We start from the raw sequence: 17,269 nt of genomic DNA on the forward strand, positions 1-17,269 counted from the left end.
GGGCTGTCAAAGAGTCAGCAGCGATTGGCTGGCGGTTGCTAAGGGCGGGACTTGGTTGCTAGGGGGCTGTCAAACAGTCAGCAGCGATTGGCCGGCGGTTGCTAAGGGCGGGACTTGGTTGCTAAGGAATGGCGCGGCCTCGGCAACGATTGGCTGGCGGATACTAAGGGCGGGACTTGGTTGCTGGGGGGGGGGCTGTCAAACAGTCAGCAGCGATTGGCTGGCGGTTGCTAAGGGCGGGACTTGGTTGCTAAGGACGGGCGCGGCCTCGGCAACGATTGGCCGGCGGTTGCTAAGGGCGGGACTCCGTTGTTAAGCACGGCAGAGCGCAGCGCAGCGATTGGCCGGCGCTTGGCGGGCCCGGCCGCGATTGGCTGATTCCTCGCCGCGGGGGGCGTGGTTCCTTTGCCGCCCGGGCGCGGCCGTGGCGGTGGCGGCCGGGCCGGGCCCGGCGGGCGGAGGCGGCGGCGGGGCCGGGCCCGGGGCTCGGGGCTCGGGGCTCGATCATGGAGTTCCCTTTCGACCTGGCCCCGGTGCTGGGGGGCGAGCGCTTCTGCGTGGTGGATCAGCACCTGCGGCCCGCGGGGCGCGGCGGCGGCACCGCCAAACGGTAGCGGGGCAGGGCGGGAAGGCGGCGGACCCCGGGGTTTTTTGGGGGGTTTCGTGAGGGGAAAGTGGGGTCCCAATGGCTCCTCTCGGTGTCCCCTCGGCGCAGGGAGGAGCTGGAGCAGCAGCTGAGGACGGTGATCGATGAGCTGGGCAAGGCCTCGGCCAAGGTGGGGGGCACTGGGAGCACGGGGGGATCCCGGGGGCAGCGGCAGGGTGGGACTGGGGGGGCGGAGGGGTCGCTGGGGGGCCCTGGGGGTCACTGGGGACAATGGGAGGTCAGAGGGGGGGTCCCATGGGGAAATTTGGGGGTCCCAAGGGGAAATCTGGGGGGACCAGGGGGGGACTGGTGGGTGCCAAGGGAAAATTGGGGGTCCCAGGGGGGAATCTGGGAGTCCCAAGGGGAAATTTGGGGTCCCCGGGGGGAACTTGGGGATCCCAGAGGGAAACTGGGGGTCCCAAGGGGAAATTTGGGGGGTCCAGGGGGGGACTGGTGGGTGCCAAGGGAAAATTGGGGGTCCCAGGGGGAAATTAGGGGGGGTCCAGGGGGGAATCTGGGGGTCCCAGGGGCAACTTGGGGGTCCCAGAGGGAAACTGGGGGTCCCAAGGGGAAATTTGGGGTCTCAGGAGGTACTGGAGGGTCCCAGGGGGAAATTGGGGGTCCCAGGGGGAAATTAGGAGGGTCCAGGGGGGAATCTGGGGGTCCAAGGGGCAACTTGGGGGTCCCAGAGGGAAACTGGGGGATCTCAAGAAAAAATTTGGGGTTTTAAGGGGAAATTTTGGGGTCCCAGGGGGAAACTGGGAGATCTCAAGGGGAAATTTGTGGGTCCCAAGGGGAAATTTGGGAGTCCCCGGCTGAAATTTGGGGGGTCCCAAGGGGAACTTTGGGGTCCCGGGGGGAACTTTGGGGTCCCGGGGGGAATCTGGGGGTCACGGGGGGTCCCGTGTCCCCCCAGGCAGGCCCAGGGCCTCTCCACGCCCGTGACCAGCGCGGCGCGGATGGAGAGCAACAGGCACGTGCTGTACATGCTGAGGGACACCCGGTGAGACCCCAAAACCTCCCCAAAACACCCCCTAAACGTCCCCGAAAGCACCCCAAAACATCCCCTAAATGGCCCCTAAAGCACCCCAAAATATCTCCTAAAGATCCCCAAAATCACCCCAAAACATCCCCAAAATCTCCCTAAAATCACCCCAAAATATCCCCAAAATCACCCCAAAACATCCCCTAAATCACCCCCAAAACATCCCCAAAATCTCCCTAAAATCTCCCTAAAATCACCCCAAAACATCCCCTAAATCATCTCCAAAACATCCCCAAAATCTCCCCAAAAGCACCTTAAAATCACCCCAAAATCTCCCTAAAATCACCCCAAAATATCCCCAAAATCTCCCCAAAACATCCCCAAAATCACCCCAAAAATCTCCCCAAAATCTCCCCAAAACATCCCCAAAATCGCCCCCCAAACATCCCCAAAGTCGCCCCAAAAACTTTCTCAAAATATCCCCTGAATCACCCTGAAACACCCAAAAAAATTCATTAAATCACCCCAAAGCCAGCCCCGAAATATCCCCAGATTTCCCCCAAATCCCCCACATTTTCCCTAAATCCCCCAAATTTCCCCCAAAATCCCCCAAATTCCTCCAAATTTTCCCCAAATTTCACCCAAATCCCCCAATTTTTCCCCAATTTTCCCCAATTTCCCCCCAAATCCCCCCTCAAATCCCCCAATTTTCCCCCAAATCCCCCAAATTTCCCCAAATTTCCCCAATTTTCCCCAAATTTCCCCCAAATCTCCCCTCAAATCCCCCAAATTTTCCCCAAATCTTCCCCAAATTTCCCCAAATTTAACAGAAATCCCCCCTCAAATACCCCAAATCTCCCCCACAAATCCTCCAAATTTACCCCAAATTTCCCCTCAAATCCCCCCTCAAATCCCCCAAATTCCCCCCAACGCCCCCAAATCTTCCCCAAATCCCCCCAATTTCCCCCAAATCCCCCAAACTACACAAATTTCCCCCAAATTCCTCCAAATTTTCCCCAAATCTTCCCCAAATCCCCCAAAGTCCCCAAATTTCCCCACATTTCCCCCAAAACCCCCCTCAAATCCCCCAAATTTCCCCCAATTTTCCCCAAATCCCCCAAATTTCCCCCAAATTCCCCAAATTTCCCCCAATTTTCCCCAAATTTCCCCCAATTTTCCCCAAATCCCCTCTCCAAATCCCCCAAATTTCCCCAAATTTCCCCCATTTTTTCCCCAAATTTTTCCCCAAATTTCCCCCCAATTTCCCCCAATTTTCCCCAAATCCCCTCTCAAATCCCCCAATTTTCCCCCAAATCCCCCCAATTTTCCCCGAATTCCGCCGAATTCCCGCTCCGCAGGCCCCCCAGGGGCGCCGTGCTCGGCTTCCTCAAGGTCGGCTACAAGAAACTTTTCCTGCTGGTGAGCAGGGGGGAATCGGGGGCGGATTTGGGGCGAAATCCGGGGAATTTGGGGGGAATTCGGGGGGATTTGGGGCGAAATCCGGGCAGTTTGGGGCGAAATCCGGGGAATTTGGGGAATTTGGGGCGAAATCCGGGGGTTTTGGGGGGAAATCCGGGGAATTTGGGGGGGAAATCCGGGGAATTTGGGGGGAGATTCGGGGTGAATCGGGGGGATTTGGGGCGAAATCCGGGGAATTTGTGGTGAAATCTGGGGAATTTGGGGGGAATTCGGGGGGAAATCCGGGGAATTTGGGAAATTTGGGGTGGAATTTGGGGGGGAAATCTGGGGAATTTGGGGGGGAAATCCGGGGGTTTTGGGGATTTGGGGTGAAATCAGGGGGAATTTGGGGGGGAAATCCGGGGATTTGGGGAATTTGGGGTGAAATCCGGGGAATTTATGGTGAAAATCCGGGGAATTTGGGGAATTTGGGGCGAAATCCGGGGAATTTGGGGCGAAATCCAGGGAATTTGGGGAATTTGGGGCGAAATCCGGGGAATTTGTGGTGAAATCCGGGGAATTTGGGGAATTTGGGGCGAAATCCGGTGGTTTTGGGGTGAAATCCGGGGAATTTGGGGGGAAATCCGGGGAATTTGGGGAATTTGGGGTGAAATCTGGGGAATTCGGGGGGAAATCCGGGGGTTTTGGGGGGAAATCCGGGGAGTTTGGGAAATATGGGGGGAAATCCGGGGAATTTGGGGTGAAATCCGGGTAATTTGGGGAATTTGGGGTGAAATCTGGGGAATTTCGGGGGGAATTCGGGAGGAAATCCGGGGAATTTGGGAAATTTGGGGGGAAATCTGGGGAATTTGGGGCGAAATCCGGGGAATTTGGGGTGAAATCCGGGGGTTTTGGGGGGGAAATCGGGGGGATTTGGGGAATTTGGGGTGAAATCTGGGGGTTTTGGGGAATTTGGGGTGAAATTGGGGGGTTTGGGGAAAACTTGGGGGTTTTGGGGGGAAATTTGGGGTAAATCTGGGGAGTTTGGGGAATTTGGGGGCAAATTTTGGGGCTTTGGGGTGAAATCAGGGGGGGTTTGGTGGGAAATCGGTGGGAAATTTGGGGGGAAATCGGGATTTTGGGGTGAAATTTGGGGGGAAATCGGGATTTTGGGGTGAAATTTGGGGGGAAATTAGGGGTTTTGGGGAATTTGGGGGGAAATCTGGGGAATTTGGGGATTTGGGGGTGAAAACTGAGGGGGTTGGGGGAAAAATTGGGGGGATTCGGGGCTGGAATTTGGGGATTTTGGGCTGGAATTTTTGGGATTTTTGTGTTGGAATTTTGGGGTTTTTGGGAATTCTCCTGTTGGAATTTTGGGATTTTTGGGAATTTTCGTGGTGGTATTTTGGGAATTTTGGGGGTTTTCGTGTTGGAATTTTGGGGTTTTTTTGGGAATTCTCCTGTTGGAATTTAGGGAATTTTGGGGATTTTTGGGATTTTTTGGGAATTTTGGGTTCTCCAGGAACAGGATAGGTCCCACGTGGAGGTGGAGCCCCTCTGTGTCCTGGATTTTGGGCTGGAATTTTGGGATCTGGAGCTGGAATTTGGGGGTTTTGAGCTGGAATTTTGGGGTTTTTGGGAATTCTCCTGTTGGAATTTTGGGAATTTTGGGGATTTTTGGGAATTCCGGGCTCCGCAGGAGCGGGACGGGTCCCACGTGGAGGTGGAGCCCCTCTGTGTCCTGGATTTTGGGCTGGAATTTGGAGATTTTAAAGATTTTTGAGCTGGAATTTTGGGTTTTTTTGGGAATTCTCCTGTTGGAATTTAGGGAATTTTGGGGATTTTTGGGATTTTTTGGGAATTTTTGGGAATTTTGGGTTCTCCAGGAACAGGATAGGTCCCACGTGGAGGTGGAGCCCCTCTGTGTCCTGGATTTTGGGCTGGAATTTTGGGATCTTGAGCTGGAATTTGGGGATTTTGAGCTGGAATTTTGGGTTTTTTTGGGAATTCTCCTTTTGGAGTTTTGGGAATTTTGGGGATTTTTGGGATTTTTTGGGAATTTTTGGGAATTTTGGGTTCTCCAGGAACAGGATAGGTCCCACGTGGAGGTGGAGCCCCTCTGTGTCCTGGATTTTGGGCTGGAATTTTGGGATCTTGAGCTGGAATTTGGGGATTTTGAGCTGGAATTTTGGGGTTTTTGGGAATTCTCCTGTTGGAGTTTTGGGAATTTTGGGGATTTTTGGGATTTTTTGGGAATTTTTGGGAATTTTGGGTTCTCCAGGAACAGGATAGGTCCCACGTGGAGGTGGAGCCCCTCTGTGTCCTGGATTTTGGGCTGGAATTTTGGGATCTTGAGCTGGAATTTGGGGATTTTGAGCTGGAATTTTGGGGTTTTTGGGAATTCTCCTGTTGGAGTTTTGGGAATTTTGGGGATTTTTGGGATTTTTTGGGAATTTTTGGGAATTTTGGGTTCTCCAGGAACAGGATAGGTCCCACGTGGAGGTGGAGCCCCTCTGTGTCCTGGATTTTGGGCTGGAATTTTGGGATCTTGAGCTGGAATTTGGGGATTTTGAGCTGGAATTTTGGGGTTTTTTTGGGAATTTTCCTGTTGGAATTTTGGGAATTTTGGAGATTTTTGGGAATTCTGGGCTCCGCAGGAGCGGGACGGGTCCCACGTGGAGGTGGAGCCCCTCTGTGTCCTGGATTTTGGGCTGGAATTTTGGGATCTGGAGCTGGAATTTGGGGGTTTTGAGCTGGAATTTTGGGTTTTTTTGGGAATTCTCCTGTTGGAATTTAGGGAATTTTGGGGATTTTTGGGATTTTTTGGGAATTTTTGGGAATTTTGGGTTCTCCAGGAACAGGATAGGTCCCACGTGGAGGTGGAGCCCCTCTGTGTCCTGGATTTTGGGCTGGAATTTTGGGATCTGGAGCTGGAATTTGGGGGTTTTGAGCTGGAATTTTGGGGTTTTTTGGGAATTCTCCTGTTGGAATTTTGGGAATTTTGGGGATTTTTGGGAATTCTGGGCTCCGCAGGAGCGGGACGGGTCCCACGTGGAGGTGGAGCCCCTCTGTGTCCTGGATTTTTACGTCCACGAGTCGCAGCAGCGCCGGGGGCTGGGCCGGGAGCTCTTCCAGGAGATGCTGCAGGTCTGGGGGAATTCGGGAAAAACAACGGGAATTTGGGAAAATAATGGGAATTTGGGAAAAATAACGGGAATTTGGGGGGAAAATAATGGGAATTTGGGGAAAATAACGGGAATTCGGGGGAAAATAACGGGAATTCGGGGGAAAATAACGGGAATTTGGGAAAAAATAACGGGAATTTGGGGAAAAATAACGGGAATTTGGGAAAAATAACGGGAATTTGGGAAAAATAATGGGAATTTGGGGGGAAAATAATGGGAATTTGGGGAAAATAACGGGAATTTGGGGAAAAATAATGGGAATTTGGGAAAAATAACGGGAATTTGGGAAAAATAACGGGAATTTGGGGAAAAATAACGGGAATTTGGGGGGGAAAATAACGGGAATTTGGGGAAAATAATGGGAATTTGGGAAAATAATGGGAATTGGGGGAAAAATAACGGGAATTTGGGGGAAAATAACGGGGAATTTGGGAAAAACAACGGGAATTTGGGGAAAATAATGGGAATTTGGGGGGAAAATAACGGGAATTTGGGGAAAATAATGGGAATTTGGGGAAAATAACGGGAATTTGGGGAGAAAATAATGGGAATTTGGGGAAAATAATGGGAATTTGGGGAAAATAATGGGAATTTGGGGAAAATAACGGGAATTTGGGAAAATAATGGGAATTGGGGAAAAATAACGGGAATTTGGGGAAAGATAACAGGAATTTGTGGGGGGAATTTGGATTTATGGGGGTAAATGTGAATTTTAAAGGCGTTAATGGGACTTTAAAGGGGCTAAATGCGAATTTAAAGGGTTAAATGGGAATTTTAAAGGGTTAAATGTGGATTTTAAAGGGGGAAAATGGGAATTTTAAGGGGTTAAATGGGAATTTTAAAGGCGTAAATTGGAATTTAAAGGGGTAAATGGGAATTTTAAGGGGTTAAATGTGAATTTTAAAGGGGGAAAATGGGAATTTTAAAGGGTTAAATGGGAATTTTAAGGGGCTAAATGTGAATTATAAGGGGTTAAATGTGAATTTTAAGGGGTTAAATGTGAATTTTAAAGGGGGAAAATGGGAATTTTAAAGGGTTAAATGTGGGTTTAAAGGGGTACATGGGAATTTTAAGGGGTTAAATGTGAATTTTAAGGGGTTAAATGTGGATTTTAAGGGGTTAAATGTTATTTTAAGGGGTTAAATGTGAATTTTAAGGGGCTAAATGTGAGTTATTTTAAGCGGGGGCGTTAATTAGCGCTCAGGAGGGTTAATTAGAGCCCTGTCCTGTCCCAGCGCGAGCGCGTGGCCCCGCAGCGCCTGGCCGTGGACCGGCCCTCGGCCAAACTGCTCGGCTTCCTGGGGAAGCACTTCGGGCTGCGCCGCGGCGTGCCCCAGGTGGGACGGAAAAACGGAATTACTGCTGGGGGGGTTTTATTTTTATATTTATAATTTATATTTATATTTTATATTTTATCTTTATTTTTATATTTATATTTTTTTTTTTTCATTATATTTGATATTTGTATTTCCCTGGGGACGCACTTCGGGCTGCGCCACGGCGTGCCCCAGATGGGACGGAAAACCAGAATTACTGCTGGGGTGTTTTATATTTTATATTTATTTTTTTTAATATATTTTATATTTTCTATTTTGCATTTTATATTTAAATTTTGTATTTTACATATTTGATATTTCGTGTGGTATGTTTTAAATTTATATTTTGTATTTTGTGTTATTTTGTATTATTTTATATAGCTTGTACTTTATGTTTTAAGTTTTATGTTTTTATTTATATTAATACATTTTTGTATTTGTATTTTGCATTTTGTGTTTTGCATTTATATTTTGCCTTTTTAAAATTTATATTTTGCACTTGTATTTGTACTTTATATTTGTATTTTGTGTTTTATGTTTATGTTCATATTTATATGTCACATTTTTATTTTTTATTTTACGTTTTACATTATTTCTTTATACATTATATTTTATATTTCTGTTATATATTTTATATTTGACATTTTGTAGTTTTATTTTATAATTTGTATTTTATACACGGTATTTGCTGTTTTGTATTTTACATTTTGTATTTTTAGTTCGGGCACTCAAACTCGCAGAATCCCGTGAAATTCTTTATTTCCTCCCTCTCCAGGTGAACAATTTTGTCATTTTTGAGGGATTTTTCTCCACCAGAACAGGTGAGTGTGGGGTTTGCTCACCTGGTCCCCGGATTCGGGGGATTCGGGGGATTTTTGGGAGAATTTTTCGGGATTTTTGGGAGAATTTTTGGGGAATTTTTGGGAATTTTTGGGAGAATTTTTGGGGATTTTTGGGGGAATTTTTGGGGATATTTGGGGGATTTTTTTTGTGAATTTTTGGGGGAATTTTTTGGGAATTTTGGGATTTTTGGGGGGATATTTGGGTGTTCCACTGGCTGGATTTTGGGTGGGATTTGCGGTGAATTCCTGCATTTCCCTGGGTTGGTTTTGGGTGGATTTTGGCTGGATTATGGGGTGAAATTAGGGTGAATTTGGGGCTGGCTGGGTTCTGGCTGGAATTTGGGTGATTTTGGGTGAATTGGGGTGGATTTTGGGTGAATTTGGGGTTGATTTGGGGTGAATTTCCGTGGATTTGGGTGGATTTCAGCTGATTTTGGGTGGATTTTGGTGAATTTGGGTGGATTTCAGCTGAATTTGGGTGGATTTGGGGTGAATTTGGGGTTGATTTGGGGTGAATTTCCGTGGATTTGGGTGGATTTCAGCTGATTTTGGGTGGATTTTGGTGAATTTGGGTGGATTTCAGCTGAATTTGGGTGGATTTGGGGTGAATTTGGGTGGATTTCAGCTGGATTTTGGGTGGATTTGGGGTGAATTTGGGGCTGGCTGGGTTCTGGCCGGATTTTGGGTGAATTTGGGTGGATTTTGGGTGAATTTGGGGTTGATTTGGGGTGAATTTCCGTGGATTTGGGTGGATTTCAGCTGATTTGGGTGGATTTGGGTGGATTTTGGATGAATTTGGGTGGATTTGGGGTGAATTTGGGGCTGGCTGGGTTCTGGCCGGATTTTGGGTGGATTTTGGGTGAATTTGGGGTTGATTTGGGTGAATTTCAGTGGATTTGGGTGGATTTTGGTGAATTTGGGTGGATTTTGAGTGAATTTGGGTGGATTTTGGGTGAGTTTGGGTGGATTTTGGGTGACTTTGGGGCTGGCTGGGTTCTGGCCGGATTTTGGGTGAATTTGGGGTTGATTTGGGGTGAAATTCAGTGGATTTGGGTGGATTTCAGCTGATTTGGGGTGAATTTCAGTGGATTTGGGTGGATTTCAGCTGATATTGGGTGAATTTGGGGTTGATTTGGGGTGAATTTCAGTGGATTTGGGTGGATTTCAGCTGATTTGGGGTGAATTTGGGTGGATTTGGGTTCTCTCAGCCCCAGCCCGGCGCCCGTTCCCGCGGCCGCGCCCGGAGGAGCCGATCAAGCCGTACTCGCTGAGCGAGCGCGACTGTGAGCAACGGGGCGGGGCCGGGGCGGGGCCAGTGGGTGTGGCCCTGGGTGTGGTTAACTGGGTGTGACCAGGGGCGTATTGAGTGGGTGTGGGTGGGGCTGCCCTGGGTGTGGGTGTGGTCAGGACACACCCATGGGTGTGGTCAGTGGGTGTGACCCAGGGTGTGGTCAGTGGGTGTGTCCCCGGGCACACCCATGGGTGCAGTCAATGGGTGGGGCCATTGGGTGTGGTCAGAGGGTGTGTCCCCGGGCGTGGTCAATGGGTGTGACCCTGGGTGTAGTCAATGGGTGTGACCCTGGGTGTGGTCAGTGGGTGTGGTTACTGGGTGTGACCCTGGGTGTGGTCAGTGAGCATGACCATGGGCGTGGTCAGTGGGTGTGTCTATGGGCGTGGTCATTGGGTGTGTCCCTGGGCGTGGTCAGTGGGTGTGGTTACTGGGTGTGTCCCTGGGCGTGGTCAATGGGTGTGGCCACGGGGCGTGGCCCCGCCCCCTGACGCCCCTCCCCGTGGCCAGTCCTGCGGGAGGAGCCCAAGCCCCCCTGGCCCTTTAACCTGGCCCGGGGGTCGCCGGTGCGCGGCAGCCTGCGGCCGTTCCTGCTGCGCCGCGAGAGCCCCCCGGGCACGCCCCCGGAGCCGCCCCCGCGCCGCGCCAGGTACCGGCCTCACCTGGGGCACCGGGGGCGCCTGGGGGCGCCTGGGGGGCAGCTGGGGACACCTGGGGGGTACAAGGGGGCACCTGGGGGTACCTGGGGGGTACTTGGGGGTGCCTGGGGGCACCTGGGGGCAGCTGGGGGGCACCTGGGGGCAGATGAGGGCAGGTGGGGATTACCTGGGGGCACCCGGGGGGTACCTGGAGGTGCCTGGGGCACTTGGGGGTGCCTGGGGGGCACCTGGGGGGTACCTGGGGGTAGATGAGGGCAGCTGGGGGGTATAAGGGGGCACCTGGGGACACCTGGGGGCACCTGGGGGCACCTGGGGGTACCTGGGGGCAGCTGGGGGTGCCTGGGGGGCACCTGGGGGTACCTGGGGGTACCTGGGGGCACCTGGGGGGTACAAGGGGGCACCTGGGGGTACCTGGGGGCACCTGGGGGCACCTGGGGGGTACCTGGGGGCACCTGGGGGGTACAAGGGGGCACCTGGGGGTACCTGGGGGCAGCTGGGGGTACCTGGGGGCAGATGAGGGCAGGTGGGGGGTACCTGGGGGCTACCTGGGGGCACCTGGGGGGTACCTGGGGGGTACCTGGGGGTACCTGGGGGCAGCTGGGGGTACCTGGGGGCAGATGAGGGCAGGTGGGGGGTACCTGGGGGCTACCTGGGGGCACCTGGGGGGTACCTGGGGGTACCTGGGGGCAGCTGGGGGTGCCTGGGGGGCACCTGGGGGTACCTGGGGGGTACCTGGGGGCAGATGAGGGCAGCTGGGGGGTACCTGGGGGGTACCTGGGGGTACCTTGGGGCAGATGAGGGCACCTGGGGTCACTTTGGGCGGGGGTTTGGGTTTGGTTTGGGCTCATTCTGGGGTCGGTTTGGGATCAGTTTTGGGCTGGTCTCCATTTGGGATGGACTTTGGGCTCCCTTTGGGACTTTGGGCTCCTTTTGGGATTTTGGGCTCCCTTTCGGGGACTTTGAGCTCCCTTTTGGGGACTTTGGGCTCCCTTTCGGGGATTTTGGGCTCCGTTTTGGGGATTTTGGGCTCCCTTTCGGGGACTTTGGGCTCCGTTTTAGGCTCGGTTTGAGGTCTTTCCCCCTCCCCCCACAGCTCCCTGGGGCGTGTCGGCCGCTGAGCTCCCCCAGCCCCTCCCCCCTCCGGCCACCGACCCCCCACGGCCACTGACCCCCCCATGGCCACTGACCCTCCATGGCCACTGACCCTCCATGGCCACTGACCCTCAACTCTGGCCACCAACCCCCCACGGCCACTGACCCCCCATGGCCACTGACCCTCAACTCTGGCCACTGACCCTCCATGGCCACTGACCCTCCATGGCCACTGACCCCCCACGGCCACTGACCCTCAACTCTGGCCACTGACCCTCCATGGCCACTGACCCTCCATGGCCCATGGACTCAACTAGGACCAGTTCCCGCCCCACTGGGACCAGTTCCCGCCCCACTGGGACCAGTTCCTGCCCCATAACCCCACTGGGACCAGTTCCCGCCCCACTGGGACCAGTTCCCACCCCATAACCCCACTGGGACCAGTTCCCGCCCCACTGGGACCAGTTCCCACCCCATAACCCCACTGGGACCAGTTCCTGCCCCACTGGGACCAGTTCCCGCCCCACTGGGACCAGTTCCCACCCCATAACCCCACTGGGACCAGTTCCCGCCCCATAACCCCACTGGGACCAGTTCCCTCCCCACTGGGACCAGTTCCTGCCCCATAACCCCACTGGGACCAGTTCCCGCCCCACTGGGACCAGTTCCCGCCCCACTGGGACCAGTTCCCGCCCCACTGGGACCAGTTCCTGCCCCACTGGGACCAGTTCCCACCCCATAACCCCACTGGGACCAGTTCCCGCCCCACTGGGACCAGTTCCTGCCCCACTGGGACCAGTTCCCGCCCCACTGGGACCAGTTCCTGCCCCATAACCCCACTGGGACCAGTTCCCACCCCACTGGGACCAGTTCCCACCCCACTGGGACCAGTTCCTGCCCCACTGGGACCAGTTCCTGCCCCATAACCCCACTGGGACCAGTTCCCGCCCCACTGGGACCAGTTCCCACCCCATAACCCCACTGGGACCAGTTCCCGCCCCACTGGGACCAGTTCCTGCCCCATAACCCCACTGGGACCAGTTCCCGCCCCACTGGGACCAGTTCCCGCCCCACTGGGACCAGTTCCCGCCCCGTGGGTGCCCCTCCCCCCGCCCGGCCCCGGGGGGTGCCTCCCCCTGCCCTCCCCCTCCCGTTTTTGGGGACGTTTCAATAAAATCGGCGATTCCGAATTTCGCCTCCTTCCTGGCGTCTCTTCCTGCGGGCGTGGCTTATCTACAACTTTACCCATATATGGCGATAGCCCCGCCTCCGGGCGCGGGGAGCGCGCTTCCTATTGGCTCGCCCCTCCTGGCTCCGCCCCTCCGCTCCTTCATGAATGAACGGCGGGTGGGCGGGAAGAGCGCGCATGCGCGGCCGGCTCCGGGTCACCTTCCCGCGCTCGGCGCATGCGCGCTGCGCCGTGCTGAGTGCGGGAAGTGGGTGGGGGGGGGGAGGCGAGGCGCGCGCGCGGCCCGCGCAGGCGCGGTGCGAGCGGCCGGCGTGAGGGGAAAGGGAGGAGGAGGAGGAGGAGGAGGCGGCGGCGCCGCCGGGGACAGCGGGAGAACAGCGGGGACAGCGCCGCCAACGCCGCCGCCATGTACCGGCACGTCACCGCCACCGTCACCGCCGCCGTGCGCCTCCGGCCCGGCCGCGCCTGGGCCCCGGCAGCGACCGCAGCGCCCGGGCCGGCCCCGCCGCGCCGCCGCTACCGAGCGCGGCCGCAGGTGAGGGGAGCGGGGGGGAGAGGGAGGGGCGGGGCTATGCAGATACGGCCGAGGGGTGGGTGGGGTTATGCAAATAGAGGCGTGGGTTCTGTTGGAGGGGGTTATGCAAAGAGGGGGCGTTTGTGGGCGGGGCCACGCAAATTGAGGTGCGCGTGGAGGATTGAGGGTGGGCGGGGTTATGCAAATAGACGGCCTTGAATAGTTTCGGTTTGCCGGGAGGGCGTGGTTATGTAAATTACAGCAGAAAATAGGTTCGGTTTAGCCCTAGTGGGGCGTGGCTATGCAAATAGGAGTGTCCCCTAATTGGGGCGGGGCTTCCTTCTGGGGGCGGAGCCGGAGGTCGCCGGTGGGAACCCAATGGGGCAAATCCCCCAAAAATGGGATAAATCCCCCAAAATGGGGTAAATCCCCCAAAAATGGGGTAAATCCTCGCCAAATCGGGACAATCCCCTTTCCCATGGGGCATATCCCCCCCCAAAACTGGGTAAATCCTCTCAAAATCGGTTAAAACCCCCTTTCCTATGGGGCAAATCCCCCCAAAATCGGTAAAAAAACCCTTTCCCACGGGGCAAATCCTCCTAGAATGGGGCAAACCCCCCCAAAATTGGTAAAACCCTCACTTTTCTATGGGGCAAATCTCCCCAAAACGGGGTAAATCCTCCCAGAATTGGCAAAACCCCCTTTCCTATGGGGTAAATCCTCCCAAAATCGGGACAATCCCCTTTCCCAACGCCCCAACCCCATCTCTGGGTGCTCCCTCTCTCCCCCACCCCCTCCCCACATGGCTCCGACCCCAAATTCCCCCTTTTTCGCCCCATTCCCAGGACCTGGAGCCCCCCCTGGGGCTGGCCCTGCTGCCGCCCCCGCGCTGCCCCCCGCCCCGGGGGCTGGAGGGGCTCGGGGGGCCGGTGACCACGGTGGACGGGCGGCGCGAGGACGACATCGACGTCAGGGACCCCCCCCGGCTGCTGCTGGGACCCCCGGGACCCCCCCCGGGCACCCCCGGGACCCCCCCGGGCCGCCGGGGCAACCCCCCCCCCTCCATGGAGGAGCACCTGGCCAGCATGCACGAGAGGCTGCGGCACGAGGTGACAGCGGGGGACACGGGGAGGGGGCGGCAGAATGGGGAGGGGGCGGCCGAATGGGGAGGGGGCGACGAAATGGGGAGGGGGCGGCCGAATGGGGAGGGGGCGGCAGAATGGGGAGGGGGGGACGGAATGGGGAGGGGGCGGCAGAATGGGGAGGGGGCGGCAGAATGGGGAGGGGGCGGCAGAATGGGGAGGGGGGGGACGGAATGGGGAGGGGGGGGACGGAATGGGGAGGAGGAAATGAAATGGGGAGGGGGCGACGGAATGGGGAGGGGGGGACGAAATGGGGAGGGGGAAATGAAATGGGGAGGGGGGGACGAAGTGGGGGAAGTGACTGAATGGGGAGGGGGGGGATAAATGGGGAGGGGGTGACAATGGGGGGGGGTGACAAAATGGGGAGGGGGGGACAAAATGGGGGAGGTGACAGAATGGGGAAGGGGTGACAAAATGGGGAGGGGGGGTGACAAAACGGCCCAGGGAGGTGACAGAATTGTGGTGGATTGACAGGGAAGGGGGGTGGGGCAGAACTGGGGAGGTGACAGCGGCCCGGTGACCCCCCCGTCCCCTCACGGTGACCCCCCCGTCCCCTCATGGTGACCCCCCCGTCCCCCCCCAGCTCCCCAATTTCTTCCTGAAGATCCCGGACTACGCCCTGTACACCCACGACGTGGAGTTCCAGTGCCAGCACCTGCACCTGCACACGCGGTGGGTGACAGGGACACCGGGGACAGCCCCGGGGACACTGGGGACACCGCGGGGACACCGGGGACAGCCCTGGGACAGCCCTGGGGACACCGGGGACAGCCCTGGGGACACCGGGGGGGACACCGGGGACAGCCCCAGGGACACTGGGGACACCGCGGGGACACCGGGGACAGCCCTGGGACAGCCCTGGGGACACCGGGGACAGCCCTGGGGACACCGGGGGGACACCGGGGACAGCCCCAGGGACACTGGGGACACCGCGGGGACAGCCCTGGGACAGCCCTGGCCCTGCAGGGGGGCACAGGGAGGTGACAGTGGGTGACAGCGGCACTGATGGTGATGTCCCCGTGTCCCCAGGGGCTGTGGGGCAGTGCTGGGGTGGCACAGGGAGGTGACAGCGGGTGGCAGTGGGTGGCAGCGGCGCTGTCGGGGTGGCACAGGGAGTTGACAGCGGATGACAGTGGGTGACAGTCACTGTCGGGGTGGCACAGGGAGGTGACAGTGGGTGACAGTCACACTGTCGGGGTGGCACAGGGCGGTGACAGCGGGTGACAGTCACACTGTTGGGGTGGCAGTGGGTGGCAGCGGCGCTGTCGGGGTGGCACAGGGAGGTGATGGTGACAATGGCAGTGCTGGGGTGGCACAGGGATGTGACAGCGGGTGGCAGCGGGTGACAGCGGCGCTGTCGGGGTGGCACAGGGAGGTGACAGCGGGTGACAGTCACTGTCGGGGTGGCACAAGGAGGTGACAGCGGGTGGCAGTGGGTGGCAGCGGCGCTGTCGGGGTGGCACAGGGAGTTGACAGCGGATGACAGTGGGTGACAGTCACACTGTCGGGGTGGCACAGGGAGGTGACGGTGACAATGGCAGTGCTGGGGTGGCACAGGGAGGTGACAGCGGGTGGCAGCGGGTGACAGCGGCGCTGTCGGGGTGGCACAGGGCGGTGACAGCGGGTGACAGTCACACTGTTGGGGTGGCAGTGGGTGACAGCGGCGCTGTCGGGGTGGCACAGGGAGGTGACGGTGACAATGGCAGTGCTGGGGTGGCACAGGGAGGTGACAGCGGGTGGCAGCGGGTGACAGCGGCGCTGTCGGGGTGGCACAGGGCGGTGACAGCGGGTGACAGTCACACTGTTGGGGTGGCAGCGGGTGACAGCGGCGCTGTCGGGGTGGCACAGGGCGGTGGCAGCGGCGCTGACGGTGACGTCCCCGTGTCCCCAGGGGCCGCGCCATGTACGCCCTGGCCCTGGCGCTGTGCCGCGCCCTGGCCTGGGGTTACTTTGCCAGCCTCAGGCTGGAGGTGCTGGCGCTGACGCGGCACCCCGAGGACTGGAGCGTGCGGGCGCGGTGGCGCCTGACGGGGCTGCCCCTGCACCTGCTGCTGCTGCGCTGGTACCGGCGGGACAAACGCACCCTGCTCAGGTGAGCGGCACACCTGGGGCACACCTGGGGCACCCCCTGCCACCCCTGTGTTACCCCCTGCCACCCCCTCTCACCCCTGTGCCACCCGTGTCACCCCCTGCCATCCCCTTGTCACACCCTGTGTCACCTCCCCTGCCCCTGCTGCTGCTGCGCTGGCACCGGCGGGACAAACGCACCCTGCTCAGGTGAGGGGCACACCTGGGGCACCCCCTGCCACCCCCTGTGCCACCCCCGTGTCACCTGCTCCCATCCCCGTGTCACCTCCCCCTGCTGCCCCTGCTGCTGCTGCGCTGGTACCGGCAGGACAAACGCACCCAGCTCAGGTGAGGGGCACACCTGGGGCACACCTGGGGCACCCTCTTCTACCACCAGGACAAGTGGCACCTGCTGCGCTCAGTGCCACCCCTGTGTCACCCCCAGACACCCCTGTGTCACCCCCAGACACACCTGTGCCACCCCTGTGCCACACCTGTGTCCCTCCCGGGCGGGGTGGGGCGCTCGGTGCCACCCCTGTCCCCGATGTCCCCAAGTGCCCCCCGTGTCCCCCCAGGTCCTACGACGCCTTCTCCACCTTCTTCCTCAACTCGCAGGGGCTCATCCGCTGCCACCGCGTGGACAAGGTGAGTCCGGGCACACCTGGGCACACCTGGGGGCACCTGGGGACGTCCCCGGTGTCCCCTGACCCCGTGTCCCCCCCCACCACAGCTGATGCCAGCCCCCACGGCCGTCCCCGAGCCCAAGAAGCTGCTGGTGGCCGCGGCGCTGGCCGTGGCGCTGGCCCGGCCCTGAAGCCACCGAGGGGACACCTGAGCGCCCCTCCCCCACCTCGGCGTGTCCCCCCCTGCCCCCTCCCTTAATTTAATGTACAGAATAAAGGAACCAGCGGTGACACGGGGACAGCGGCGTCCCCGAGCGCGGGTG

At 57.5% G+C, this 17,269-nt stretch overlaps 2 protein-coding genes and 1 long non-coding RNA gene across 4 annotated transcripts; all 3 read left to right on the plus strand.

Annotated features, from left to right (window-relative positions):
• The first annotated feature begins 285 nt into the window (after nt 1-285).
• ATAT1 (alpha tubulin acetyltransferase 1) lies at nt 286-7,620 on the plus strand. 2 transcript variants are annotated; one of them, XM_068178433.1, is made up of 6 exons: nt 286-610; nt 716-776; nt 1,567-1,649; nt 2,990-3,050; nt 6,063-6,176; nt 7,450-7,620. In XM_068178433.1, the coding sequence occupies exons 1-6, from the start codon at nt 507-509 to the stop codon at nt 7,603-7,605; spliced, it is 579 nt and encodes a 192-aa protein (XP_068034534.1). In that variant the 5' UTR covers nt 286-506; the 3' UTR covers nt 7,606-7,620. The 2 variants fall into 2 exon arrangements, with proteins under 2 accessions (XP_068034534.1, XP_068034535.1); XM_068178434.1 differs by lacking the exons at nt 6,063-6,176; nt 7,450-7,620 and adding an exon at nt 4,729-4,827 and having other exon boundaries at nt 295-610.
• A 631-nt stretch (nt 7,621-8,251) lies between these two features.
• On the plus strand, nt 8,252-11,546 carry LOC137466764 (uncharacterized). The gene is made up of 4 exons (XR_010995277.1): nt 8,252-8,351; nt 9,581-9,655; nt 10,171-10,309; nt 11,413-11,546. It is a non-coding gene; the product is annotated as an uncharacterized lncRNA (long non-coding RNA).
• Nucleotides 11,547-12,970: 1,424 nt separating this feature from the next.
• Nucleotides 12,971-17,230, plus strand: LOC137466746 (uncharacterized protein C6orf136 homolog). Its single transcript, XM_068178428.1, has 6 exons — nt 12,971-13,135; nt 13,960-14,223; nt 14,840-14,928; nt 16,148-16,348; nt 16,899-16,968; nt 17,054-17,230. The coding sequence occupies exons 1-6, from the start codon at nt 13,007-13,009 to the stop codon at nt 17,135-17,137; spliced, it is 837 nt and encodes a 278-aa protein (XP_068034529.1). The 5' UTR covers nt 12,971-13,006; the 3' UTR covers nt 17,138-17,230.
• Nucleotides 17,231-17,269: the final 39 nt, after the last annotated feature.

The sequence above is a fragment of the Anomalospiza imberbis genome, unplaced genomic scaffold (assembly GCF_031753505.1).
Source record: "Anomalospiza imberbis isolate Cuckoo-Finch-1a 21T00152 unplaced genomic scaffold, ASM3175350v1 scaffold_43, whole genome shotgun sequence".
Taxonomy (NCBI): Eukaryota; Metazoa; Chordata; class Aves; order Passeriformes; family Viduidae; genus Anomalospiza; species Anomalospiza imberbis.

Bases quoted from the DNA above. Each gene is read 5' to 3' on its own strand.
- LOC137466746 (XM_068178428.1), top strand. From the start codon at position 13,007: ATGTACCGGCACGTCACCGCCACCGTCACCGCCGCCGTGCGCCTCCGG. The intron at 14,224-14,839 runs GTGACAGCGGGG...GTCCCCCCCCAG, and splicing joins ACGAGAGGCTGCGGCACGAG to CTCCCCAATTTCTTCCTGAA. The intron at 14,929-16,147 runs GTGGGTGACAGG...CCGTGTCCCCAG, and splicing joins CACCTGCACCTGCACACGCG to GGGCCGCGCCATGTACGCCC.
- ATAT1 (XM_068178433.1), top strand. From the start codon at position 507: ATGGAGTTCCCTTTCGACCTGGCCCCGGTGCTGGGGGGCGAGCGCTTC. The intron at 3,051-6,062 runs GTGAGCAGGGGG...TGGGCTCCGCAG, and splicing joins ACAAGAAACTTTTCCTGCTG to GAGCGGGACGGGTCCCACGT. The intron at 6,177-7,449 runs GTCTGGGGGAAT...GTCCTGTCCCAG, and splicing joins TCTTCCAGGAGATGCTGCAG to CGCGAGCGCGTGGCCCCGCA.